The sequence below is a fragment of the Petromyzon marinus genome, chromosome 30 (genome assembly GCF_048934315.1).
Source record: "Petromyzon marinus isolate PM22_M1 ecotype Great Lakes invasive population chromosome 30, UKy_Petmar_22M1.pri1.0, whole genome shotgun sequence".
Classification (NCBI taxonomy): domain Eukaryota; kingdom Metazoa; phylum Chordata; class Hyperoartia; order Petromyzontiformes; family Petromyzontidae; genus Petromyzon; species Petromyzon marinus.
In genome coordinates this window covers 3,762,089-3,789,227 of record NC_133696.1, presented here as the reverse complement: position 1 = coordinate 3,789,227, position 27,139 = coordinate 3,762,089, and the positions used below count along the sequence as shown (strand labels likewise).

Below are 27,139 nucleotides of genomic sequence, written 5' to 3'. Positions count from 1 at the left end.
AGTTCGATTCTCGCTCACGATGATATCTGAACCGGCTCTGGACCTCCCCTAGGTTGGACTCGGCCGACAAAAGTGAATACCTGGTGCGGTGTGTAAACATCGCCCCCTGGGGGGAGACAAAGGCGGCCGGGCGTGGTTTTGCCGGTCGCGCCACCACTTAAGCTGATTTACGCACCGGCTGGCGTGTAGGCGATTTGTGTTGCACGTGAACACGATCTACAGACGAGAGACGTCCGAGCAGGCGATTTACACAGCCCCGCAAACGCTCTCTCGTATCGTTGTTATTTGTGTACGCGGCTGATGTTACAGCCATCGATTGAATGTACAGCACGTGTGTAGTGTTATTGTGGACTATAGTATACGCATGTTTTGTGGATACAAATGCACGTGTCGTATGCGTTTGATAGGTGATGTGCATGTTATACACGTCTGGGTTCCTGTTCATTACATCTCTACAACAACACAACAACACATGTGCAGGATATGTGTATGCATGTGCATACCAGACCGAGGAGTCAATTATTTTACGTTACAATTCCAATACTGTAGCAATGTTAACCCAAATTGCCATTTACAATTGCATACAATGGGGGTTTGCAAGTCCTTACGAGTTACACAATTACAATGGTTATTGACTCCCCCAGGGTGCTGGCGAGTGTGGACACATACATGCCTGCACACACACCTTTTGTACCGTGTACTCCACGTGTGCTCTCTGTGTAGTGCACATGTACAGCAATATGAGAGTGGGTGTCTTAACGACGTTTGACATGCAGATCGGTGTGTGTGGGGGTTTTAGAGTTCGAATCTTGTGAACGTATTTCGCGTGGACATCATCGCCCGCACGTTTCATTTCCGTTTTCTCTGCTTGGCCACCGTGGGTGTACGACCGGGTTTGTTTGCACGGCATAGTTCTATACTTCGTGTTCCTCTCGTTTGTTACAATACTATAATTCGTCATTTCCTCTTGTGATTTGGTCGAAACCTTATGAGAAGCATTGTTAGTTAGTGATGGAACCAAAACTGGCTATTAACAAGAGGTTACAGTGTATCTATCTCGAGTTGGTCGTTGCTGTAACGGAGTAGTGATTCGCATCCCTTTGTCAATCCACTGCTGGATGACGGGGCTCCCCACGTAACATTGCGGTCACAAGGGATGTTTGACCATACTTCGCCATGCCGGTCAGTGCGGGATGAGTGAAGGGTGGGGCCGGGGATGGACCATCAGCAGTGTTGGATGTCACTCGCCACTGATGTTAGCCGTGGCTGGCAATACAATAACAGGGTCAGAGTGTGCCCACCGCTCAAACACTTCAATAACAATGCCCTCTTTATAGGGGGTCCTGCATTGGGGTTGTTTGGCCAGTTCCAGTAAAGTAGACGCGTATTTACTTCTATAGCCAGGTGAGAGCTAAGTTACAAAGTCAAACAAAATCACAGCAAAAAAAGTAAAAACAAATCAGAAATGTAAAAAATATTAATGTCAAAAGAAAATCTGTTTTCAATAATCAATTGTTTAACTATAGAATACATACATTCTATATTTTACAGTGGAAATGTTCAATGCATGTCTGTGGCAAACAACATACGAAGTCGGTGATATCGGAAGGCAATGATCAAACTCATTTACAGGTTTCCCAGCGATGAATCTGGTCGATCATACAACATTGATGGAGAAAGTCACTCACAACGGATGTGTGTATACATAAATTACATAGATACATAACCTGTGTGTATGTGGACACATGCACGGCATGCATGGCACTGCATGTGTCCATGTATACACATGCTGTTGCATAATTGTGTGCGAGTGTCAAAGGGGATTTGTGGGGAGTGGTGAAACTGGCGACCTGAGTTCGATTGCCACTCATGGGTCGACACCCGTGACGAATATCTGAACCTGTTCTGGGCCTCCCCTAGGTCGACTCAAAATCACATATGAGTACCTGGTGCCATGTGTAAACATTGCGACTAGGGAGACAAAGGTTCCCGGGCGTGGTGCTGGCCACCCACCGCCTGGCGTGCCATGCCGGCCTTCATAGGTGCTCATTGGCCTCAAAAGAATGTTAAGTTTATATGGGGTATCTTTGTGGTATACATGAGGCAGGACCTTAATAGTTGTTCGCTAACATCGCTTGTCCCAACAACCTGTTCATGCATATAGGGGGACCTTTGTCTTTGTTATGTATATTCACATTAAAGGATTCAAGAGATTGACACATTCACTGGCAATAAATAGGCATGCATACATTTGCTGTTACAAAATAGCTGTGTGACTCATTTATTCTGTTGCGTGTAGCATAGATACTGTTCCATGTAACATGTGTACACGAATGTACGGTGTACTCTTTGGGGAGGAGCAGTGACAATGGTCCGCGTCCAGTGCTATGAACCGTGCAACCCGAGTTCCTTTCATGGCCACAGCAAGACATCGTAAGGCGTCAGTGGCTAGTGATAGCTGAACCAGACCCAGGGCCATATCCTCACCAACCTGCATTGACGAGCGTGATGATTGATGTATGTGCTGTATGGTCAAACCACCCCCATGGTAATGTGGGGAGGACACGGGGAGTGTGGGAAGGTCTTAATCCAGCAGTGGATTGATGGAGAGTTGTCACTCAATTATACTTTTAGTATTCCGATGAGTATTCGAGTACAGTATGTATCGAACCCACGTCAAGTCAGTTGTGGTATTTATCGGGGTGTCCATTAGCCTATATCAGGATGATTTAGAACAAGAAAGCAAGCCTGTTCTCACGACAAGTGCCCTTACAGAGGGGCTGATTTAACGGCCTGCAGGATGTTTGTATAAGAGCAAGGTCATGGGTTCAAATGTACGTCAGGATCCTCTCGACCCCATCATCATCGTTCCTCCCGGGGGGGGGGGGGGGGGGGGTGTAAAATAATCACCCAGCTGGTGAGTCCGCACCTCTTAAGTGGTATGTCCACCCTGGAGCGATGGAGCTTCCTGAGAGACTGGCTCTCGTCGTGGGAATGTGGAATTTTCGTCAAGTTGCTGGCTTGGGACTGCCATTGGAAGATGGGCACTGTCTAAAGTCCCGTGGAGCCTGAGCGACCCAGATGGTAAAATATTTACAGCACAGTGCACATACCCTGCCTGATATCAATGTATACGGCACCAAGTGGTGACCACATGTTTCACCACTGATTAACCCGGATCATTAAGTATTTCTGTTGCCTATCCTGTGACGGCTATAATCGGTTTTGGAGAGAGAAAGCCAGTAAAAAAAATGAGCGTCGTTAATTATTGATCAGATTAACACAACAACAACCACCACCCCAGGGACGAACGCAATGTCATCTCGTTTTCCTGGTTCCGTATTTTTTTTTAGGACTTGCTCACATGTAGCTTTAATTACGCCCAACGTGGCGCCCCCACTACCACCACCACCACGCCCGATACATTTTGATCCCAAGCGATTTCAACATTTACCTGCAGCAGACGGTAAAAGGTTCAGCACTGCAATTGTCATGCCCGCGCCACTATTGGGGGAAGGGCCTCGACAAGGAGGGAGTGCGAATAACAGAGGGCAGTGGCCATATCTCTCTTACACCCTGGCCACAAGCATCTTGTATAAAGGCCGGAGTATATAAGCCACACTTTAACTCCCCCCCCCCCTGCCCCACCACCACCACACGCGACCTGCTTGATTGATGAATTGGTGTGGTCCATATGTCCTGCCCCGAGTGGACGGAGGCGGTGGCATTTCATAAACCTTTCCCCGCAGTTTCCATCTGCCTCGCCCGGAGGTCGACCAAGTCCAGTGTGCTTAACCATCCTGAGAGTAACACTGCTTTTACAGTATTGCACCCCCCTCCCCGTCTGTGTCATGCACTCGACGGTGCGTAATTGGCCTTATGAGTCATTACCATGATTTCGTTTCTGGAACAGTGATCTGCGGTAATGAGGACCCTGCCGGATGACCCCTGATGCTGTGTGCCCCCTAACAGAACGCTACATTGTGGTCGTATTTGCACATCGGCGTGCGGGGGGGGTGTGAGATTCCGGTTTGAAATGTGCCATCGCCTCTCAGCCACTCGCACACTCCACCCATCCACCCACACCACCCCAACGCGCACGTGAAAACTTGCTGAGAGACTGGTTTTTGGGGGCGGTGACGTCATGGCGTTGTGTTTTACTGCATGGGTGGCCCCGTCCGTTCGCCGGTTGCGAGTGGTCTCTCGCAGACCTTGCCGGCAAGAGGAAGGGGGGGTGGGGGAAGAGACGGTCGCGTTACAATGCAGGTCGGAAGAACGCGGTCGCGGTGGTGGCGGTGTTTGGTGGTGGGGGTGGTGGGAAGAGTGGGGTGGTAATTAAGCTGCCCGTGGCTTTGCTTCCCGCTCAATTATGCAGCTATTTCGTGATCGCGCTTTCCTTTTGACGGGCGGCCCTGGATAAGGCGGACGTGGGATTGTGGGCACGTCCCAGCGTGCTGCTTCCTCCTCTGGTCAATGCGGGATATCGGTGTTGCCGGAGGCTGGGGGGAGGAAGGGCTCTCTTGTGTTTGCAGGGCTTTAGAGGTGGAAAAGTGCATTGGGCGTGGTGCTGTGCACGCACGCACAGACACCCACGGCTGTATCGGCTTGTCAGTGCTAAACCTATACCACAGACACGTGGGTGTGAATGGTGTGGTCCGTGCTGGGCTATTTTGTTTGTTGTATAGCTCGTTATGACTACGGTGGGGGAGGAGGCGTTATATTTTTTTTATAGACTCCCAAGCCGAGCAAACCCGCCAGTTGTTAGCTCAGCCCCCGGATTTTCAAAGCAAACCCCACATTTAGGTGTGGCCAATGCATTTACTGTAATACGAATCCTTTCATCAGTGTTGTCAGTCATTCAGCTAACTGGGTCAGAGCTACAGAGTCAAATCATTCACGCAGCTTTCTTTATGGTACACGTTGATATACTGAATATTGGATTCAAAACGATTTTTTCAAAGCCATCGTTGCAGTGTTTTTGGCGTAACAGGCTTGTCGTACTGTGATACTGAGAAGAAAAAAAATCCATTGCTGTTGTATTGCTGAACAAAGGAGTCGTGCGTTTAAAGGAAGATCGTTTCATTCTCAACTAAAATGTATATACTTTTTGAACGCCAGCACGGCTGCAATTTTTTGACACACCACTGACATATGCCGACCCCCTCCTCGCTCTCTCTCTCTCGCTCGCTCTTATAAACCTGACGGGATGTTTGCGGATGCTTTTTTGTTGGCCTCTTCATGCAGGAGGGACATGTAGGTCAACTGGACATGGAGAACCTGAGTCGACCGCAGATGCTTTCCCTCCTGAGCTTCTTGGAGGGAGAGCTCGAGGCACGGGATCTGGCAATCGAGGTCCTGCGGGTGAGTGAGCCACCATCTGACCCCCACCCTGAGAGAGAGTCACACACAGCCCTGCTTCCTTACCGCTGGACAGACCAGAGAAGAAGCCTTTTGTTTAATAAATAGGTGAAGAGGAGCTCTGGGTGAACGTTGGATGACGTTTCTGTGAAAATATGATTTTCTGATTTTTAAGCCCAATTTCAGATTCAATGAGAATAATATTTCCGTTTATATGACCCATAAATGCCTTAGTAATTAGACACGCCTTGTGTGTTCTTGCTATTTAAATTCCTAAAACGTTACTGTCACTGTTTAATCAGTAAAGACGTGCATTTCAATCATTGAATAATATTGTTTAACTGTTCATTTATTACGTAAAGTTTAGTCGGTGAATCAACAGTTTTAACGCAAATATTATATATTTCTTCACACGAAAAGTGCTGTCACGTGACCTCAGTTTAACGAAACGCACTTTGGGTGGGAAAAGCACAGAAGTGATTCAAAACAATCTAATTTTCAGATTTTTTTTTTATATTCTCCTGAAAATCAGAAACACATTCCTCGTAAGGGCCTATTGAGACCAAAAGTCTATTTTTCAAGGGTGGCCCAGGTCAACATAAAACCCGCCATACAAATGCAGAAATATTTTTTTAAAATATATATTTGTGGTAAAATTTCACTGTACACAAGAATACAGGCCTGCTGCAGAACGTTTGATGACAAAACACAACAACCCCGCACGCAAAAATATCCACTAGGCTCATGGACCCAACGCGTCCTGGTTGATGGGGGAGGGGGCAGACATCCCGGGACCAATGCAGAATTTAAATAATTATAGGAACAATAAACTCAAACAGTGGTTGTGTAGCAAAGGCCATTGTTATTCCTTACTTCTGTGATCCCATGTATATTGTTACCCCGCCCTTACCAACCTGCACTGACCAGCGTGATGATGGATGTGTGGTCAAATAATCCCCACAACCCACACGGCAAGGGAAAGCCCGCATCCAGTAGTTGATTGGAAAAGAAGATTGAACAACAAGATTTCAATTGTAAACAAAACATGGTGAATGTAAGGCAATGAAAAATAGGATCAGATGAAAGCAAAATATAATATGTATGTGAAAGATATAAAACATAAATAATGCAAATTCAATACATTTTACATTCAAACAAGGCGGTAGTTTAGCATTGTGTTACATGTGAAAAGTTCACAAACCATCTCTTCAATGCCAGGTTTACCAATGATGTTATTATCTGCCCACCTTTTACTCACTCTTGTATTCAAGTCACCCATTAAGAAATGGTCATGCGTTTGCTTTTCTCTTGTGAGAAGGTGGCGGCTATGGGAGGCCTTCATCAAGCAGTGGATTGGCCATTGCAGCTGATGATTTAAGAAAAACATTAGCATTCGGATTGTTTGACGAGTTAATGCAGCAGCCAACGAAATGTCAACTTTGACGAAATGTTTATAAAATACAAAATGATAATATTATAAGCCCTTTGTCAATAAGCTGCTGGATGAAGGCCTCCCCATGCCATGTCGGTCATAGGGGTTGTTTGACTGTTCTGGTCATTGTCGATTGCTGAAGGGTGAGGAGCAACACTGCTTGGACTGGCACCTCACCCATAATGTTGAACTCAGCTGGGATTCAAATGAAGGTAGCTGGAGTTAGAGTGGAGTGTGCTAAACACCATGCCCGCTAATCTTGAGAATCGGGTTAATCTAATGTAATTCATATTTATTGAGCGCCTTCATTCAAGGCGCTTGAGATAGCTTACAAAACAGTGACAGAATGGAATGATTAAGATGTACTTATGTACGTTGAACTTCTTTCACATACCGTACACAGCCAACCGTGCTAATCGGAGGTGCGGGGGAAGAACAACAAACTAAAGACCCCCAAAAAAAGAGAGATTGGGGAATGAGTGACAGTAATAGAGGATACTTGGGGATCACGAAAGGGTAGGGAAGGGACGGGGGAATGAGTGGAGGGGCGAGAGAAGAGGAAGAGAATGGGCAATAGAGAAAAGGTGAGCTGAGGGAAAGCTGCCCAATTTTAACTCAGGATCTAAGCGTGCCTAGCTCAGCGATGTTACCTCTTCGCCAGGCACGGTGCACATTTTAAAATAATCCCAAATTGTTCAGTGTTGCCCTGCGGCATGACAGAGGCATGTGGCATGTCATTCCACACCACATGGATCTTCTGAAAGCTCAGCTCTTGTGCTGTGCTGCTTTTTAGCAAATTAACACATGGTGCCATGATGGCTGTAGGGCATTATGGGTAAACCCACAAAGCATTGACACTAATGGTGCACACGTGTGTGAAGAACAATCTGTTATAGCCACTGGCTTTATTAAAAAGGGTGCATATGTGATTGTTATTTACATGCGTTCAGGCTTGAGAGTCATTGAGGCCTGCCTGGAAAAATACATTCCATTAATTATATTTGAAGTAGTAAATCACCATGGAACTGTGTACAGGTTCCAAAATTATTTTTGATCATAGTCTCAGTATCATCGTCAGTGCACTGCTGGATGAATGTCTCCCTGCGGTAACACTATCATTCACAATCTTTTTGTTATCGATCATAATCGTAGAATAGCCATGATTATTTGCCCGGTGACTGTGTACCGATAAAGCATCCTCACCGCCCCTGAAGGTGCTAACTCCCCGTGGTCGTTTATGCTTCTCTGTGTCGTCACATCCACTCCCCCAAATGCTGTCCCATCTCATTGCACACTGTCCCATTGCATGTCACTTGCTCCCAATAACATGCATGCCAGCTTGTCCCAAAATCTCAGGTCACATTCAGGCCTCCCCATTTCCGTTCTATTGGATGGCTCTTTCCAGGTCAAATTGTGATGCTCACACATTTTGTCCATCTGCAGACAGATACCGATGCAGTGGTAGCGAGTAGAGGCAGTATTGCGTTTGAAACCGAAATCTGTGCACGAATGGAGGGGTCGTTGGTTTTTTCCCCCCACTTTGATACTTAATTACCGAGGCAGCTTTACTTTGAATTATTCAAGGATCAAGGGGATCGTAAACCAAAGTGTCTTCGGTGTGCATATTGTGCGCTGAACCCTATTTATCTTAACGGCTGAAGTGGTGCATGCATGTTAAGTTGTGGGGGGCGCTACCTTTGTGTTTGCTCTTTGAGCAGTGAGTCACGGACACATTGTGTGTAGCTCGTTATGAAATTACGGCAGACCAAATTGACAAGTTGCGTCGCGTGTGCACTCCCAAAAACGAGGCCACGTAGGGAAAAAAAAAGTCTATTAAATATTCAGTGACGTGTCAAAACGAATGGTAAAATTTTCACAGGCATAATCCTGTGATGCAGTTGAAATTTTTTCGTCGTTTTTTCCATTGATGTTCCCTTTTCAGAAACCCCCCCCCCAACCGCACACAACGTTTTAAAATATTAATTTAATATCCTTCAAGTAGTTTTCTTTCGCATTGAAATAATCTTTATGTTTACTCTTCCGCTCGCAAGAGAAAAAAATAGCGCACAGCTGTTTACGAATAGTGAAACAGCTGATTGGATGTGACAGTCTGGCAGATGCTGACAGTTGCAGTGCTTCAACTATCTTTTGTTTGCAGCCTGTGTAGCGTAACCTGCGTGAGGCTTTCGCATTTCTATTTTGCTATTTTGGCTATTTGTTTGATTTTACCAGGTGAGGCCCAATGAGCTATGCCGCTCTTTTTCAGAAGCGACCTGGCCACAAATGATAGCTCAACGAAGTGGCTTATCACGTGGACATTTATAGCAGCCAAATACTTTGGACGCATGTTTCTAAACGTAGAGGGAAAAACCGGAGGACCCGGACAAAAATCCACACAACCATGGGGAGAGAGACCCTGCAAACTCCTAATATACAGGCGTCAGGCTCGGGATGGAACCCACGACCTCCCATATACCAGGCGAGGCAGTTAACATCTCGCCAGTGGAAGTCTTAGACGCCGACCCTGTCCAACTGCACCGTTCACACAGAGGGATTCTCGCTGGAATTCTGTGCAATCCAGATGTGTTGATGTCAAAACGTATTGACCCAAACGTAACCGTACATGGCCCCGTTGCTTGCCAGCATGCGAGTGAGCGAATGAAAGCGTTCAAAGATAATTTCAACTCGCACCCTGTTTTTATTTTTTTAATAAAAAAAGCATATGACGGTAGTTTTATGTTGTCGGAAGAGCAGCAGCGGCAGCAATCATAATAACATCCTTCCACAGCGCATTGCTTAATATGGTCAACAACCGTTGAAGCATTAACATGGCACTGTATTATGAATTGTAAAAAAACACAAGAGAAAAATATGCAAATGTAAGTTGAACATTTAGAGCATTTTTAAATTACGTTAAGGCTGATATATGTGGACACGGTCATCAAGGCCATATTGAGTACAGTTTACCCTACGGTAGTCAAACTTGTTTTGTATCATCAGTGTGCGCGTTACTGACCATAAAATGTGTCCATATGCGTCTTGGATAAGGCGAGTAAATTTGTTTTTTCCTTTTAATGGAACCCTTCTGTTCTTTCAAGTGAGTTCAGTGCTTCCGACGACGATGTGTGGTGACAATTAGGGGGTACGTGAGTGCTTTGCACAAGTATTTCCTCCTTTCGGTGCAATCACGAGCGCCTGGTGTAAAAGCCGAACCGTCCGTGATTCTTGCTTAGGTGGCACGTGCGTGCAATCTGGAATCTTTAAGGAGAGGGGTTGATGGATCAGACCGAGATGGATCAGACCGAGATGGAGCCATTTAACTAGAGGGCAATGAGAAGTGTCTGTACCGTGCAAAACAAAGGGGGAGGTTTTTGGAGGGTGGATTTTTTGGGATTATAACTTTCTACCCTCGTATGCATGGTATATTTGCAGGCACTGGTAGAGGAGGTGAAAACGTACGTATTTTCATCCTCGCAGCAGCTACTTTTCGGCTCGCCATCTAACAAAGACTGTCACCGCATCGCGCGCTTTCAGATGCGCTTCTGCGACCGTCTGGAATGCTCTTCCTTACCATGTGAGGAAGCCGCCGGAGCTGTGGACTTTTAAATCATCTCGATTGAAAAACTCATTTCTTGAGAACTGCTCTTTGTGTTTAGAGAGCGGCTGTCTGGAGCTCCCGCACGCGTTAGGCTCCTCCACCAACAGTGGCACGAGAACGAAATTTGAGGGCATCACCCCTCCCCATTTCGCTGCTATTTTTGGCACATCGGGGCAAACATCCGAAAAGGGCAGAGAAAAACCCGCACCTTGTTGAAAGTGCGTACGAGATTCATGGAGGGGTGGTGGGTGGGGAAGGCGTCTCTGTCCAAACAACGACATCCGAGTCGTTCTTTAATGAATCCAAATGGGGACTAACAAACGAAGCGGGCTCGGTCTTTGTACGGCCGGGGGAAGAGAAGCCCCGCCTGCCCGTGCGTTCGTACGCCTCGCGCTCAGCGAGTGTCCGTCATCCGCACTGTAAATGGCTTCACCGCATCAAGAAGAAGAAGGGAAAAAAAACCCCACCCCGCAGCCTCCGAACAATGGGGGCTCGACAGCTTTCTGCAAGGGCAAAGCCTTCACCGCGCGGCAGATTGCCCCATAAAGCGCAGTTTAAAAATAAAAAAAAACCAAAGGGTGAAGCATTACGCGGCGGCGCGTTGCTGGCGGTGGTGGGTGCGGTGATTTTATGAAGTGGCTGGCTTGTCCTTGCCTCGCGGGTTGGTCGTGAACCCAAGTGGCACGATCCGTGCGGTTGTATTTGGGCTGCTTGGCTAAAGAGGTGACCCCAAGTGCTGTGGAGAGTGGTGGTGGGTGGGTGGAGGGGGTTGGGATATGGCTCCAACGTTGGCCGCCCACGGTTTTTAGCATCCTGTTGTTGTTGCTGCTGCTGCTGCTCACGGCGGCGTGATGGGAGAAAGTCGTTGAGCTGCGGCAACGTCAGCCGAGGACGCGGCGGCCCGCGCGGAGCGTTTTGCATGGATCCAGTTTGGGACTTTGATTTGCTTGTTCTGCGTCTGCCTCGTCAAAATGCTGTGCAGTTGTTGCGCGTGCGGCTGTCGGGAGAAAACAACTTTGACGGATATCGGGAGACTGGGGAAGCGTCGTCGTTGTCGTCGGCCGTTGTCTATCCACTGCTGGACGAATGCCTCCGCACACCTTCGCAATCCCGTCGTGTTGCGTCGTAAAACTATTTAAACAAAACGAATTTTTATTTGACCAGGTAAGGCCCCATCGAGCTTTACGGCAATTTTTTTTCAGAAGCGAACTGGCCACCAATTATAAGCCCCAATGAAGCAGCTTATGTGGAACTTTATAGCAGCTAAATACTCTTAAACGCATGCTTGTAAATGAGGAGAGAAAAACCGGAGGAAAAATCCACGCTGCTACTAGGAAAAGCATGAAAACTCCAAATATACACCAGGCGTCAGGATCAAACCAACGACCTCCTGTATACCTGGAGAGGCAGTTAACATCTCCGCCACCGTGGCGCCCTTCTAAACAATTAATCGCTTGCAGCTCCATCTCCATGGCGGTTGTATCCTCTCGAGGGCATTCTTTCCTATGGCATGCAGTCACCGCACCTTCGACAAGCGCATTTGGCTACGTACGGTGCGGACTAAGTTCAACGTACATGCGAATACATTGTGCAGTGGTTCGGCCCCTTTTGTCATCTTCACAATGCTACGCTGCGTCCGGTGATGACGTCGCATGAAAGCACGGTTGAGGGAGTGGAAGGTGAGAAACCCCTGCGACCGTCCTTCGCTGGTTACGGCTCACGAACCCTCGTGCGTGGAGTGCGGTGTTGCGAGGCGAAGAGTGGGATCGGGTGCGACGGAGATCTCGAGCCATGGAGCCGCCCTCTGTCAGAGAAATTGAGAATCGCCCACGGTCACTTCATCGCACGCGTTCAGACGCGTTTCTGCGGCCGTCTGGAGCGCTCTTCCTTACGATATTAGGAAGCCACTGGAGCTATGCACTTTTAAGTCATCTAGATTTTGTTTAGTTTGTTGTCCTTCCCCCTTACCTCTGATTGGCATGGTTGGCTACGTACGGCACGAAAGAAGTTCAACATACCACTGTTACTGTTCACTTGATACAGCAATTTTGCCGTGACGGTTTCCACCTGAAGACGGAAGCTTGTGTTGCCTCCGAAACGTCGTGATTTAATTTAGTTGTTTTCATTTATTTTATTTTACCTACGTGACTTTACCGAAAAAAACAAAGAGTGAATCCTTGCAGTCACGAAAGCTTCAAATCTAGAATTAAAACCACTGTTAATTTATTGTGAGTGGAGTGGTGGTACAGTGGTTAGCATGGGCTGCCTTGCAAACTCAATGCTCCAGGTTGGTTCTCAACCACGGCTGATATCAGTGGCAAGTTATTTTTGAACCGGGCCTGCCCTTCCTGCTCCCAGTCACCAACTCGCACTCACCAGGGTGGTGAAGTATAGTCAAACAAACCCCATCACTAACATGGCATTGGAGAGGCCTTAATCCAGGAGGGGATTGAAAATGGTTGGAATACATTTTGTATTTGTTTTATTCTCCTGCAGTGTAAGTTCACCGCACGTGTCTTAGGGCTCTAAAATAACCTCGTGTTTATTTGGGTGCAGCATTGTTTTCAACCTGGCACAACAACAAAAAGCCGCCACGAACACCGCTGTAATCTCATGAATGAATGTTCGCTATTTCTGAGGTTTCTTCTGGAATGGAGAAGAGAAAACAACTATTCGGAGATCATTGGCAATTTGCAAAAGCCGCAAGTGCAGTAATGCGCAGAGCGGCCAGAAGAAAAAAAAAATAACAACGCGTAACCGGATCGCCTTGCTATGTAAGAACGTTTTTGTCGGTCTGTACGGCAGATTGAAGATCAAATTGGCAATCTCTTAAGAGTGTACAGTGCCGCCCCGTTTGAGTCCAAGTTTGGTCAAAATCTGTATGTGCGGTTTTTATTTCAGCTGTGCCGACAAAGAGAAACAAAATGACTCTCCGGCTGAGTTCATTACTGAAGTAAATCCCCATCTCCCTTCAAAGCAATGGGTTGTGTGTGTTTGTGTGACCGTACTTAAAGTGTGGCACTGTTGCGTTACGAACAGCGGTGTAGCGGCGATAGCACTGCGCTTCGAGCCCAGTCCACCGGGGTTTGTTTACCAGCCGCAGCGCGCATCACCGCGGCGAGTGACGTCCGACGAACCGATCCTGGGTCCTCCTCTAGGTTGACACGGCGTAGAATGAGTACCTGGTGCTGGGTGTAAAACATCAGCACGGGCGACGCAAAGGTGGCCGGGGCGTGGTTCTGCCCACACCACCTCTTTGTGCTCCGGCGTGCCTGGCTTGCGCAGGTTGCATTGCTAACCGCACTTGGGCCCAGCAGTCTGTGTGAGAGCTATATATAGCCGTTTATAATTACGGTCGTCGATGCTAGGCGAATACTTTATATTTTGCAGAATATTTTAAATGCACCACTTTGAAACGCGTTGTTGGGGAGCTTGGCGGTATTGGGGGGTTATCGCTCCGCATTTTGAGCAGCGTCCAAATTTAGAGCTTACTCAGGGGACGTGGCAAAGGAATTTGGAGCCACGAGCTTTGAACAATGTGCCTCATATTTTCGGGGTGGGGGGTTTTGGGAATCTCTCAGCTTCTTAGACACTCACCGCTCGGTCACTCGACATGCACACAAGTGTTCTTGGTCAGCGGTCGTATTGCACGTGAATTCGGATAAACGACGGTTATTGAAGTAACGGCCAGGCAGATGCGAGCCCCCCCCCGTTGCCTTGAATCGATTCCTTAAAACATGTTTATGATTTATTCTGAAGTCAGTGGATCTTAAACTAGATTTGGTGCTTTCGTGACTGCAGGAATCAATTTTTGGTTTTTTCGGTAAAGTCACGTAGAAATAAGAAAAAAATACCACTATCTTCAATGTCGTGTTGCAACACGGTGATTCTGAAACTGTGTTGGTTGTTTGTGAATGCGACGCACAACTCTGCCGTGATTTTTGTTCGGGTTCCACGACCTACGTGTCGTCGTTCCGCACGATGCCCCCGACGTTTCACTCTCCGCAACGGGAGCTTCTTTTAAGGAACCGAAAAAGCTCCCGCCAGCGCGTGGAGGGAGATGTCGCGAAACGGCGACCCTACGTCGGACATGATGCCGAAACAGCACTTGGTACAAAACGAAAAAAAAATCACATCAGAGAGCTACAATATTTTTTCATCTGAAAAGAAAAAAAAGCACCCATTGCTTTGCAACCAGTCTTACATCGTGACGGGTCAGGGGTTACAGGCCTATGAAGGCTGCCGCGGTGGAGAGATGTCAACTACCTCACCTGGTATACAGGAGGTTGTGGGTTCGATCCCGACCCTGACGCCCGTATATTTGAAGGTTGCATGTTCTCCCCGTGGCCGCATGGATTTTTTTTTGCTTATTTGGCTCCTATAAATTTCCACGCGATAAGCCACTTCGTTGAGCCACCATTTGCGATGCCCTTTTCGCTTTCTAAAAAAAATGAGCTCTATAGCTCAGTGGGCCTTACCTGGTAAAAAAAAAAAAACATGTTTAAACAGCTTAATAGTTTTAGTCTGACCGACAGCTCACCTGCTGCGGTTTGGTTTGGGACCGAGTGCTACCACAGATGTGAAGTTGTCAAAATTCAGGCGATTGTCCAGCGTTCATAAAATTAGCCGAGCCATTTGCAGGTGCCCACGCAGTTCGATGGTTTTTTAGAATTAATTCGCCCCAGGTTCGCATCAGCGGTGTTTTATTCTCTGACGAGATCGCAGGCCAATCAACTCTCCTGCCTAAAGTGCATCGGAGAGGTCGCGATACAATTACTGTGATGAAAACTTAAGAGATTTAAAAAAATAAAAATGTGGCCTGTGTTGTTTTGGAGACTGGTATCGTCGGATGAATTCCAGTGGCGACTGTTGCCAGCAGTGTGGTTATTGCTCTCTCTTACGGGCACGATCGGGTTTTTATTGGCACCAAGAAAGATCCACCGGGTGAAAACGCGGACGAGCTTGTTTCTGTCTTCCCTGCAGATTACCTGGTAAAATTAGGCCGCGCTTTCAAAAGCACTCTCTGAGAATGTCTCATCGCTGCAGGGAATGAGTGCCCTGGTAACACGGTGCATTGTAGGATTGGGCAAACCAGTTCTCGGTGTGCTTTTTTTAGTCTTTCTTCTTTGAGTTTGTGCCCTGCAGGGCGATGCGTCTGTGGTCCATGAGCTTTATGCGCTGGGGTCATTACTGTACGCGCTTTTACGCTTAAAGTGACAAATGATCTCCCCAGCGACGCCGCCCAGGAAATAATTTTACTCCTCCAACGCCGATTGCACAGAAATAAATTAAAGCAATTGCTGCAAATAATGACTGCTTTAAATGTGCGGGTGGCTGCGGTGAATGCGGTGGAGGAGGAGGGGGGGGGCAGTACGATGGTTTGACGAGAGCGCGTACCGTGCAGTTGAGCGTCGCGTGTCTAATTTCACCGCTCGGGCTGCGGCAGATCGCCCGGCTGTCGGCATTAATGCAGCAGCAGCAGCAGTAGTCCCGCAGGCCTGCTGGTCCGCTCAGACAGCTCTCCCACTCGCCGTTCGACAAGATCAGCAGCAGCACTGCATACGATGCACACATCCAAGAATAATAGCAAGGGATCATGTAGGAAATCGTAAATGCTCCCAATACGTATTGGTGTTGGCAGTCGTGGCAAGCCCGTGTAAGATGTGGCAGTGCGATGTTACAGGTCAAAGGGGCTCTGCGATGGGAGGTGCTGGAATTTTGAGGTTTTTTTGTTGTTGTTCTCTCTCTCCTTGGGGCCGGTAGGCAGCGGGAAACTGTGGAAGGAAGCTGGCATGAAGGCCGCCTTTGTCTACTCTGCAGCGAATTGTTTACGCTGGAGAGAGTGAGAGGGGAAAGGCTTTCGAGAATTCGTTATTTATTTGACAAAAAAAAAACCGTGTTCACAGTTTTGATGTGGAAAGAGGCGCACGGTGCGCTGCACTCATCTCGGTGCCACAGGCGAAGCTTCGTGTTGGACGACAGTTACAACGCAGCTCACCGGGCCTGTGACAAGTTGTGGTCCCCTCTCGCGCTTCGATGAATTGTCACTGCTCCGGCGTTCTGATTCTGCGCTTGTGAAATCTCTTGTGACTGCAGGGGGTTCTTCCTTTTTTTCTTTCCCATATACATTTGTGTTGGCACCCGCAGGACTCTTCGTGCAACAACGATAATGGGTTTTTTTTTGGTCGAACGCCCTTTGTGCCGGGTCGTCTCTTGTGTTCTTAACCGTACGCCATTCCCCATGGGCCATGGGAACCGCGAATCTTTAAGGCGACGAAGAGTCCTGTGGGTGCCGACACTGACGGGTGACTGAACCACCTTGCGCCATTTCGAGCCATGAGTTAATCCGCCGCTGAACGAAGGCCGTCCCGTGCCGTGGGCCGTCATGGGGTTGTTTGACCGTACTTCACCGCGCTGGTCAGTGCGGGTTGGTGAACGGCAGTGCCCAGAACCGGTTCAGTCGTTGCTCCGATTAGCACGGTTTAAGTTCGCACTCGTGCCACAAATTAACGACAATACCTCGCTAATCTCGTCAAGGACCATAAACCGGCACACGAATTGCGGTCATCCTCGCAGCGGCTGCTTTTGGCTCACTATCGAACAAAGACTGTCACCGCATCGCGCCCCTTCAGATGGGCTTCTGCTGCTCTTCCTTCTGATATCAGGAAGCCACCGGAGCTATGCATTTCAGAATTTAGTTTGAAAACTAATTTCTTGAAAACAGTTTCTTTCTGTGTTTTTGTTGTTGTCCTCCCGCCCCTCGCCCGCACCTCCACTTATCACGGTTGGTTATATACGGTGTTAAGGAAGTTCAACATACAGAGGTTGCTTGCTACTGCCGTCATTGGTGGCCAGGAATTAATCTCAACGGGTTAGTGAGCGCAATGCAGCGCTGCACCACCACGCCTTGCTCAGCTGCAGGGTTTAAGTGAACCGATTACATACGACACATACGAATTGAACATAATTGTGTTTCCACACGCACGATTTGGCTTTAATCGATGCATAGTTACGTGCCAAGAGGCCACGAACCAAAGAACCGAATCGGAACACACCACAATACATAGTCACATATGACGAAATAGCCTATGACCAAATCACTATAATTATGCCCAATCCCATCAGATCTTAACAGCTAAGCGGCATTTGATTTGTTAGTACTTGGGCGGGTGACCACCAGGGCTTGCCAGGTGCTGTAGGTGGGAGGCTTTGAGGTGTGGCCAGGAGACGACCGTGCTGAGCGTCACCTCCACGTGTAATGGGAGAGGGTAGGGAGTGGGGGGGGGGTCTTCTCCACTTACTCCGGCTCCCTCGCACAAATTGACAAACTCATTTGATTGATTTTTGTGTGTTTAGTTTGTTGTCCCTCCCACCCCGTCCCGCACCTCCGATTAGCACGGTTGGCTATGTGCGGTGCAAAAGAAGCTCAACGTGCATACGTGAAGCCAATCAATTCATTAATGGAATTGGCAAAACCATCCCAATGCAACAGGGCCCTTGTGAAAGGAGGGGTGGAGGGGGGAGAGTCTTTAGACTCCCGTGAGGCATCCCCCGGGTAGAGTGATTAGCGTCATTGCAGATGCGTCAGTGTGCATCGTTTACGTTAATGTCGCTGCTCTAAATGGGACGAAGCCAAATCTTAAACGCTGGACATGCACCACAGGCCGATGAGCGGGAACGTTGGTGGGTTACAGGTAAGGCAGATGCTCCTCTCTGTTGCGGTGAACATCTCTTCGCCGTGGCAACCTTTAATGTTTAATGTCAACGAATTTAATTAACGTTGATGTTCATGAGCGATAATTCATGATACTGGCCTGCTCAGCTCAGAGGGCCAGTGTTAACAGCAGTATGACTGTGGTAATCGTACGTTTTAACGTAACTTTAAGCGGCGTACATTGTTGGTGATATTCACACAAACATGACTTTGCCTCCATTACAGGTGAAGCAGATTACACCATTTTTTGTTTAATTCTCTCGGCTGCAGTTTAACCTTCACAGGTAACAGCCAACTCGAACGATTTGACCTCGTTAAGGGAAGTGGATAATGGAATTTAGAAGGTCAACATTTAAAGATTGGGACAATGTGTCTTTTGCAACGATAGTTGTGAGGAATAAAGCAAATGGATATACAATTATTTCCGTGCAGTTCTGAGATGGCACAAACACGCAATAAGATTATTATTATCATCATCATCATTCAGCGATGTGTGTGCGTGTGGAGTACTCGAATGGAGTAGTTGGTGTAATGGTTATGCTAAACACGACACAAGACACTAATCTTATACCCGTTTCCAAATTCGGAGCACTTAGTCGAGCTGAGCAGCTAATTCGACAGCCAGAAACAAGTGGTGTGCTTGCCAACATTACATTATAATATTAATGCACACAAAGCTGCCTTCAACGGCAAACAATGTCACTTTATACGGCGTCTAATTGCAACCACATCAGAGCGCCGTACGGGAGCGAAGAGAACTACATTACGTGTTTAAATGTGAAATAAGTCTTTGGGAAACATCGCAAAGTAAAGATTTCAATTCAAGCGATCTTAAGCTGTGCCAATTCCAAATGCAATGACGCAGCAGGAATATTCTAATAATTCTTCTTCTCAACCAACGGCATTTGAAGCATAGCGTAATTGTAAATTGTAAAATATGTAGTGCCAGTGCGCCTCCGATTTAGCACGGTTGGTTGCGTATGGTGCGAAAGAAGTTCAAGATGCATACAACCCACGTGAACACCAGTGGATTGACAAAGAGGAGATGGGAGGGGGGGGGGGTTGTCACTTATAACAACCTCAAAGTATATTTCGGCGAAACGCGCAAGAATTCCCCGCGCGCTTCGGAAATCGAGTCGGCATCGTCACCCTCGTGCCGCGCTTGTCAGGGTGAGGCGCGCGGCACGGCACACGGCCGGCGGTGCCTCGCTGCCGCCCCTGTTCGCGCCTAATCGCGTCTCTTCATTGTGGGACGCGGCAGCGGAATTGTTTTCTGCCACTGGGGAGGAGGAGGAGGAAGCCCCTCTCCTCGCCCTGTTGCCCTGCGCCTGCGTGGCGTGTGGGATGCCGTCATTTCCATGCTGCTCCCTGCAGCTTCCCGTTGGGTTACTGTTAGGTGAAGGCAGCCTTTCGGTCTGTGACGTAGACATCCTTTCCTTTTCTAGTACATCATCATCATCATCGTCGTCATCATAATAATTAAAGAAGTACTGTACAGCACATATTCGATTAACTTGCCGGACGAGGGCTTGAGGGCTATTTGGCCACGCGTCACTACGCTGGTCAGCGCAGGCTGTGAAGGCAGGGAGCGTGGACGCGTGCGCATAGAAGTACAGCACAACAATACCGGTTTTTTTTTACGTGACTTTACCGAAAGAACCAAAGAGTATGGATCATTGCAGTCACGAAAACTTCAAATCTAGAATTAATACAATTTGTCTGTACTGCTCTCTGTAGCCCTGCAGTCACCCCTATATACACCACCTGGTTTTTTTTCCCCATGGTGGTCACCTAAGCTTCATTTATCACTGAATATATTCCAGGCCGCTAGTCGACTGGAGTAGGCACGTCACTTGTTGCCGCAGCCATAAGAGCGAGAGATACACTGGATACGGTGTGCCGGGTGTGGAAATATTATCCAGGATCACTGACCCGGACAGACCCCGGTTCATAGTCAGAGCTCGAAGTCGCTCATCCAAGCAATACCCAGGCTCCGGACGCTGAAGGACTCTGTGATGATGCTTCACCTCGTCGATTGCGTTCATTATGCACACGTTGAATCGTGCGCGAGAGAATCTGTTTCTCTGACATTTCTGCACGTCACAGGAAGATAAATGCGTTCACGTAACCCGTGCGGCCACGAGACATTCTCCGTTCACTGCCGTATAAGAGAAAAAAAAAATTCTTAAATCATGACCCTGAGTCGTGGCAATTAATTGAAGTGTGTAGAGGGAGAATCTTTACATGCGTGATTATAATAGCATGAATGGTTTTGATGATGAAGATGATAACAGCGATGATCATAAGGATGAATCCGATGATGATGAAACCATTGATGACGATGACGATAGTGACGATGACGCTGACGATGTCGCCGATGCCCCCCACCCCCCCCTCTTCCAGGCGCACAGCCGGGAGGAGTTCATGCACGAGCGCTATGGCCGCTACCGCCTGGGCGACCCCCTGCGAGCGCTGCAGCGGGACTGGGAGCCGGGGGAAGGCGGCGACGTGGGGGACGAGGGGACCCCCGCGGGGAGCCCCGGAGGGACCCCCGGGGGCTCGCGCCACCGCCTGTCCTCGCCGGCGGCACTGCTCGACACAGTGGTGCAGCAGTGGAGGAGGACGCGCGACCGCGTCACCGCGCGCCTCGCGGCCATCGAGAGCCAGCACCGCAAGGTGCGGCGCGCGCGCTCGCGAGGTGGGGGAGGGTGGGGAGGTCGGAGGTCGGAGGTCGGACGGGCGTCAGCTCCTGACGGTTGGAGCTCCCGCTGCCGGTGTAGGGCTTCCGTGGGTATTCGGTTAATTGTTGCTCGCCACTGATGTTAGCCGTGGCCGGAAATCAAACACGGGCTGTTGGGTTGAAAGCGCCGTGCGTGAATCGCTCCAGGCGGTTGCTGCAAATTGACACACAGACAGGCGGACAGTCGCATTCTTTTCTTTAAAGATGCCTTTTGAGCACATTCACTGACACACGACATTTCCTAAACCACACCCAATCCGTATTGAGCCACGTACTTAACTACATATTTGTGGGTAGATGAGCAAATGGTGGCAGCCGTGAGCATTGCAATTGGAGATAAATGTGTACATATAATTTTGGATTTATATATAGCGTCGAAATGCCACTACATCTCAAGCCACCGCACAAGATAGCGGCATGCGGATCATGAGATAAGAAGAGGGGGAAATGCATTACTTTTTATTAGAGAAGAGAGGTGGTCAGTCATAGGTGGAGTTTAAGAGAAAGGTATTTAATCCGGACTTGAACAGGGTCCTGGGGGTCGACAGCACGTGTGGCTGGGTAACAGAAGTGGGACGAGTGGTTTAAATTTGCTGGTACTCATCAGCAGAGTCGGGCATTCTGTCTGCAGGCTAACTGAATGTAATGGATAATACAAATGAGATGGCACAAATAAGACAGAAAAGAGACGGGTCGTCGTGATATATTATTTTTAATTTTATTTTTCTACCTACGTGACTTTACCGAAAGAACCAAAGAGAAAAGAGACGGGTTATTTAATCAAACGGTGACTCCGAATGGTGACGGTTCGTCACGTCAAGTGGGTTTGTGAATTGCTTCACGCCTAATAAACCACTTTAGCATGTGTCGAATTGTTAGTCCCTGTCTCGTAAAGCAGTGGTGTTAGTGTCCAGTTTGTCAGCACATACCCATCCGGGCGCGGGCTAAAGTTTGACTCTGACAATCCACCGGTGTACGTTGGTGATGTCATATTATGACTCGTAGCTATCGACAGCAATCGCTGTGGACCTTGAGCTCTCTGGGACTCGTTCTAACCGATTTTTTCCCTTCGAGACAGCAGGCCATGGGGGTCGTGGTTAAACACAAAGTGAGTTATACTGCATTGCCAGTGGTGCACAAACAAAAAAACACTCCCAGCTTGTAACACTATGATAGGCGATGTACCTTATTCGTAGTTGCTGTGCTATAATATATTATAATGTATTATAATATATTATAATGTATTATAATGTATTATAATATATTATAATGTAAGCCGCAGGAGGGAAGTGTCATGGGTGTTTATCACCGGTGTTTATTACCGCACCGCGCCCTCCGAATCCGGCAACCTGAATTTGATTCCCAGCCACGGCTGACATCAGTGGCGAGCGACATCCCAGCTAGTCCCCGAGACCATCGCCACACCCTCACCCAGGGGCTTATGCCAACCCGCACATGAATCAGCGTGGCGAAGTACGGTCAAATAGCCTCCATGACCAGTGTGGCATGGGAAGGCCTTCATCCAGCAGTGGATGGAAAAGCGCAACTCTAACTGCGATTAATACCATTAATGTAGTTATTGATTTTGAACAAAAGCTGCGTAGCATCCACGGCCCAGTCATTGAGTGCAGAGTGTTGAATGTAACTGTTAGGTTTACCGTGGGACTATAAGCGGCATGAGAGAATGCAGTGGGTTTTATGTCGAGGTAACAGAATACAAAGGAATGTCTAAACACTCCACGGTGGGTGTCGTGTTGTTTGTAGGGGCGAGGCGGTTGAGTGGTCGCGCAGACAGGTAGTAATTTTTTTTCACGAGAGAGAGTGAAAAAAAAACCCATTCAAAGTGTTGAAATCGTGGAAGCATGAGACAGCCCCGGAGCATGTGGTGGTCTTATCCAGACTCGGCAATACACAATGGAAAAGAGGTACGTCATGAGATTTACACAGGTTTTCTCTTAAAAACAGGCTTCGACAATTATTTACCCAGGAAAGCCTCACTAGGTCACAAGACCCATTTTTTTTTAAAGAAGGTTCCACATTGGAATGTTTGTCCGATTCAACGAATGAGATACATGGCTTCATAAACCACTGGACATCCGTGAAACTCCTGGAAATTGGTGAAAAAAAGCTTCATAGCTCATCGGATTGCCTCCAGCAATAAATAAGGAAGCAAAAGTCAAACATAAACGCACGTGAAGTCGGCGTCGGCGAGCGCGAGTTTCATCGCCGCGGTCGTTTCGCGCGTCTCTCTCTCGCTCTCTCCGCAAGGCTCCGCCGTCGCACGTTCCCACGAGCGACTTCCTCCCCGCTCTGTTGTCAGATACAACCGTGCCCCCGTGCCCTCCGCGAAGCGGCGCGGCTGTCGGCATTCTGAAACTTGGTTCCCGTGCGATTAAAAAGATTATGAGAGGGAGGCGCGGAGGCGCAGCTGACATCGTCGCCGTCCAACGAGGCGCCCGTGTCGCCGGCGTTGTACCAAACAGTCCCCGGTGGGTGTTCGGTGCTGCGCTGCCATACCTGGGGTGAAGCACTGAGCCTCCCTACCTCACTTTGCTTGACGCAAATCAACGTCAAGCAGTCGGGTTGATCGATGATGCCACCGCTCAATTTTTTACCGCTGCTAACATGGTTACTGTTCAGCGCCCCGCTTAAAATTTTCACGCCGAACCCTTGCGGTGGTGAAGCCGCTCGCGAAAAGAAACAATGTCGGTGCTGAAGTGAGTGACTTGGCATCTCAAATGCAAGTCCCTTGACTTCACAGGTGGCCTGTAAATTGTTATGATCCGGTTTTACTGTCTGGCTGGTGCCGATCGGTCTGTGCGGTGTTGCCTAAGTTGCAGGCTCGGGTTTTCCACACGGGGCTTTAAGACACGTTGCGTGTATAACTTTATTAAGTAAGAACCGTCAGATTTTATTATTTTGGGTCCCTTCATCAATGCACCGCTGCATTTGAGGCCTCGCTATGCCGTTACCACGCCGGTCAGCTCGTGGGGAGCCTCCACACGGTGGAGGGCTCCCCCCGGGCTGCCTGGGATATTTTTTCTTGCCACCGATGTTAGCCGTGGCCAGGAATCAAACTCAGGTGGCCAGATTTCGGAGCACAGCGCGCTAGCCACTGCACCACCGCTCCAGCCCCGGGTCGTCATTGTACGTGGCCAAATCCCGCGATTCAATTACAGAATATATTATTTTTTATTATACATTGTGGCTTGATGTAACGGCCCTGATTTTAGTTAGATGTCAAGTGAACCGATTGCACATGATGTTTGTGAAATTAAAAATGCATTAATTTGTACATTACGAAGTTTTATGCATGCATTGCATCGGTTGCCTTTGACCAAATCGCCCAGTATATGCCCGATCTTATCAAATCTCGGAAGCTAAGCAGTGTCGAGCCTAGATTGCGCTTATATGGGCGACCCAGCATACACAAAAGAGGTTATCATAGGCTGCTGTGCAGCTGTTCAATGTTGTCGGCAGCAGAGGGCAGCGCGGCAAAAGCCACTGTTGCACTGTACATCTATGCACCCGCATTCACCAACCCGCACTGACCAGCGTGGTAAGGCATGGTCACATGGACCCCTATTGTGACCCAGATGGTGTGGGGAGGCTTCTCATCTAGCAGTGGATTAAACAACAAAAAAAGGGCTGTACAAGGGCACGCATTGGTTAGGATAGGAATCAATAATGAATCAATGCGTGGATTCATCATGACATCCCAATGTGTAAGGGCACGCATTAGTTTTGGCCTGAGGGGTGGAGCTGAGGACAGCGTGGGCTGGAATACAGTGCCGTCGCTGCTTTTGCAATGGACAAACACATTCCTGTGCTCTGCAGAGACATTTGTTTGGTTGCCCGTTCAAAGAAGTTTCCACTTACTTCAACAAGAAAAGTGGGAAGAGGAGAGCCATGAGGGCAACATAACCTAAGGTCTTGCGTCACCCTTCTTGGCCACAGCAGAGCCAGCATCACTTCTCCTCGGGCGCTTCAACAACTCTCCGAATTCCAAACGCGTCGGAGATTCACCAGCAGTGACCGAGAGGCTTGGCCCACGTGGAAGAGTAGGCCCAAATATCATTAATTTAAAAGGAAAGTGGGCGACCAGCATTCACAAAACGGGTTCTCATAGCCTGATGCGCAGCTGTGTTGTAAGAAGGTAATTGCAGGGCTTCACATTTACCCCTTACCATCGATGTTAAAAGCATCTAAATATATACTGCATTTGGTTTGCCACTTAACTTGGCATGTTGTTGCAGCTCTGGGCAGACTGCCGTATTGATTGGGTTGATTCCCACGTGATGAACACGCTTGCAAGGCATACAAAGGGACATGTCCCTAGTGTGGCTAAAACGACTATTGGGTGGTCTTCGGAAGTAGTTCTATGACATAATCTTCTGAGGCCACCTTTTGACACAAGGTGATGTACTGCCTGCCGCAAGAGTTCCGTGTGTAAATTTCGTAATTTGACGCTCATGAGTTTTATGCAAAACGGCATTTGCGCCGTTGCACGGACGAGAGACGGCTTGACATGTCTACGGCTTGGTGAGGCCTTCATCCAGCAGTGGATATATCATGACGACGACGACGACGACGAAGATGCTGCTTTCTCCGTCACCGTCCGAGTCTTCAGGCTGGAAACTTGACCAGAAGGCATCTTCCACGATGCCTGCAGGAGAGCGGTTGACCTCTGGGTCACACATTGGCGTTGGCTCGCTACCCGGTGGACGTCCCGGGGGGGGGCAGGGGGGTTCACAAAGCACGCGCATGCCAGTGGCGTAGTTCGTCGAGTGTGCAGGCGGTGAAACTGCACCGGGGCCCACGGGCCGGAGGGATCTTTGTCACCTAAGTTAGGGAGGGCGGGGGGGGGGCAGGTTCCGAGCTACGAAAAAGGGAGGCAAAGCAGACAAGCGGTGGTGGCCTCGTTTCATTTTGTTGAGGCTTTTTACCCTTTTTGGTAGTATGACAGGTGTATGGTGTTCAAACACCAAATAGACAATATATTGCAAAAGGCATCAAGTGTGCATTAACCACACATACCTGTGGCAAAAACATGTAAACAAACTTGGTCTGAAAATATATTTTTGGCCGTTCTCTGGTCTAACACCGGTGAGACGAGGCCGTTAAAGTCGGCTGTCTCTGGTGTAGGCCAATCAGTTTCGAAGACCAGTGCGTATATTATTATCGGAGCATGTTGTTTACATTTTTTGCGACAAGTATGCGTGGCTAATGCAGACTCGATGCCTTGCCATAGCTGTATCTATTTGGTGTTGGAACACCTTGAGACCTGTTTTATTGCCAGAGAGGGTATACAAGCCTCCTCTTATTTTTTCACCATTTTGATACCGGCAAAAAAAGGTGCCGTCGATCGAACCGCACGAGGCCCTCCCGTCGCCTCCACCAGCCCCATCAGTTCGGCGGCGGATGTTTTGTTATTCGCCGATGTGGGCGGCTTCTCGCCGGGGACCGGGGCGGCGGCTGTATCGGTCCCAACATTCCAACGCCGTGAATTGCGAGTGAAGTGGGCCTGGGGATGGCGCACAGCGGCAGCTGTAGGTTCCCTCCCGAGGACCGGATCGCAACCGCGGCGCTCCTAAAAATAAAGGAACGGCGATAGAATAAGAAAACTAAGTGAGAATTGTGGGCGTGAAAAAAAAAGTTTGTTTTTCTGATCGACTCCGTTTCCTGACAACACAGCGTGGCTTAGAGCTTTGATGATTTGTTTTTTCCTCTTCCCCCCTGCGTCCCTTCCGGAAGCCCATGTGCATTAGGCTCACTGGTGAAATGTTCGCCCGATTCCTGAAGCTTTAGGCCTGGTGCTGAGAAATCTCCGGCTACGCCGCAGGATTAATGTTTTAATCTTTCGAGCACTTGCGCTGAGCAAAGCAATTAATCCGCTTTAAAAAGCCCGCGCTGAAATAACTCTGCTGATCCAAAGAAAGGTCACCGCCGAGAGAGTGTTTGTGGTGAAATTTACAATGTGGTAATAAAAATAGAATTTAATATTTGGTTGAAAGATTTCCAATATGAATTGGGTGTAGTAGCCTGCATGATGGTTATTCATTTGAACACTCTATTGTGTGTGTGTGTTCTATTGGGGCAGAGATATAAATTGTCATGTAAATGTAGCAGAGTCTCAGTAGGCCCTGAGTCAGTGGGAGCTCAGTCGGGCAGCCGTTGATTAAAGTCCGTTGCTAAATTGTCCGTCGGATATCCCTCCGACGATCAACTAAGCATGCGGTTACCCCTTTTAAAATCTCGCACCGTGTCGCATTCTCTTCTTCACTGAAAATGATTTTC

At 48.4% G+C, this 27,139-nt stretch overlaps 1 protein-coding gene across 2 annotated transcripts in view; it reads left to right on the top strand.

Annotated features, from left to right (window-relative positions):
• Positions 1 to 27,139, top strand: part of LOC116947401 (CTTNBP2 N-terminal-like protein) — a 48,161-nt gene that overhangs the window by 2,324 nt on the left and 18,698 nt on the right. For both annotated transcript variants that reach the window (XM_076070626.1, XM_032963086.2), the window contains 2 exons: positions 5,245 to 5,361; positions 20,506 to 20,778. In XM_076070626.1, the coding sequence (XP_075926741.1) occupies positions 5,245 to 5,361; positions 20,506 to 20,778 (390 nt within the window). The remainder of the gene's footprint in view (positions 1 to 5,244; positions 5,362 to 20,505; positions 20,779 to 27,139) is intronic.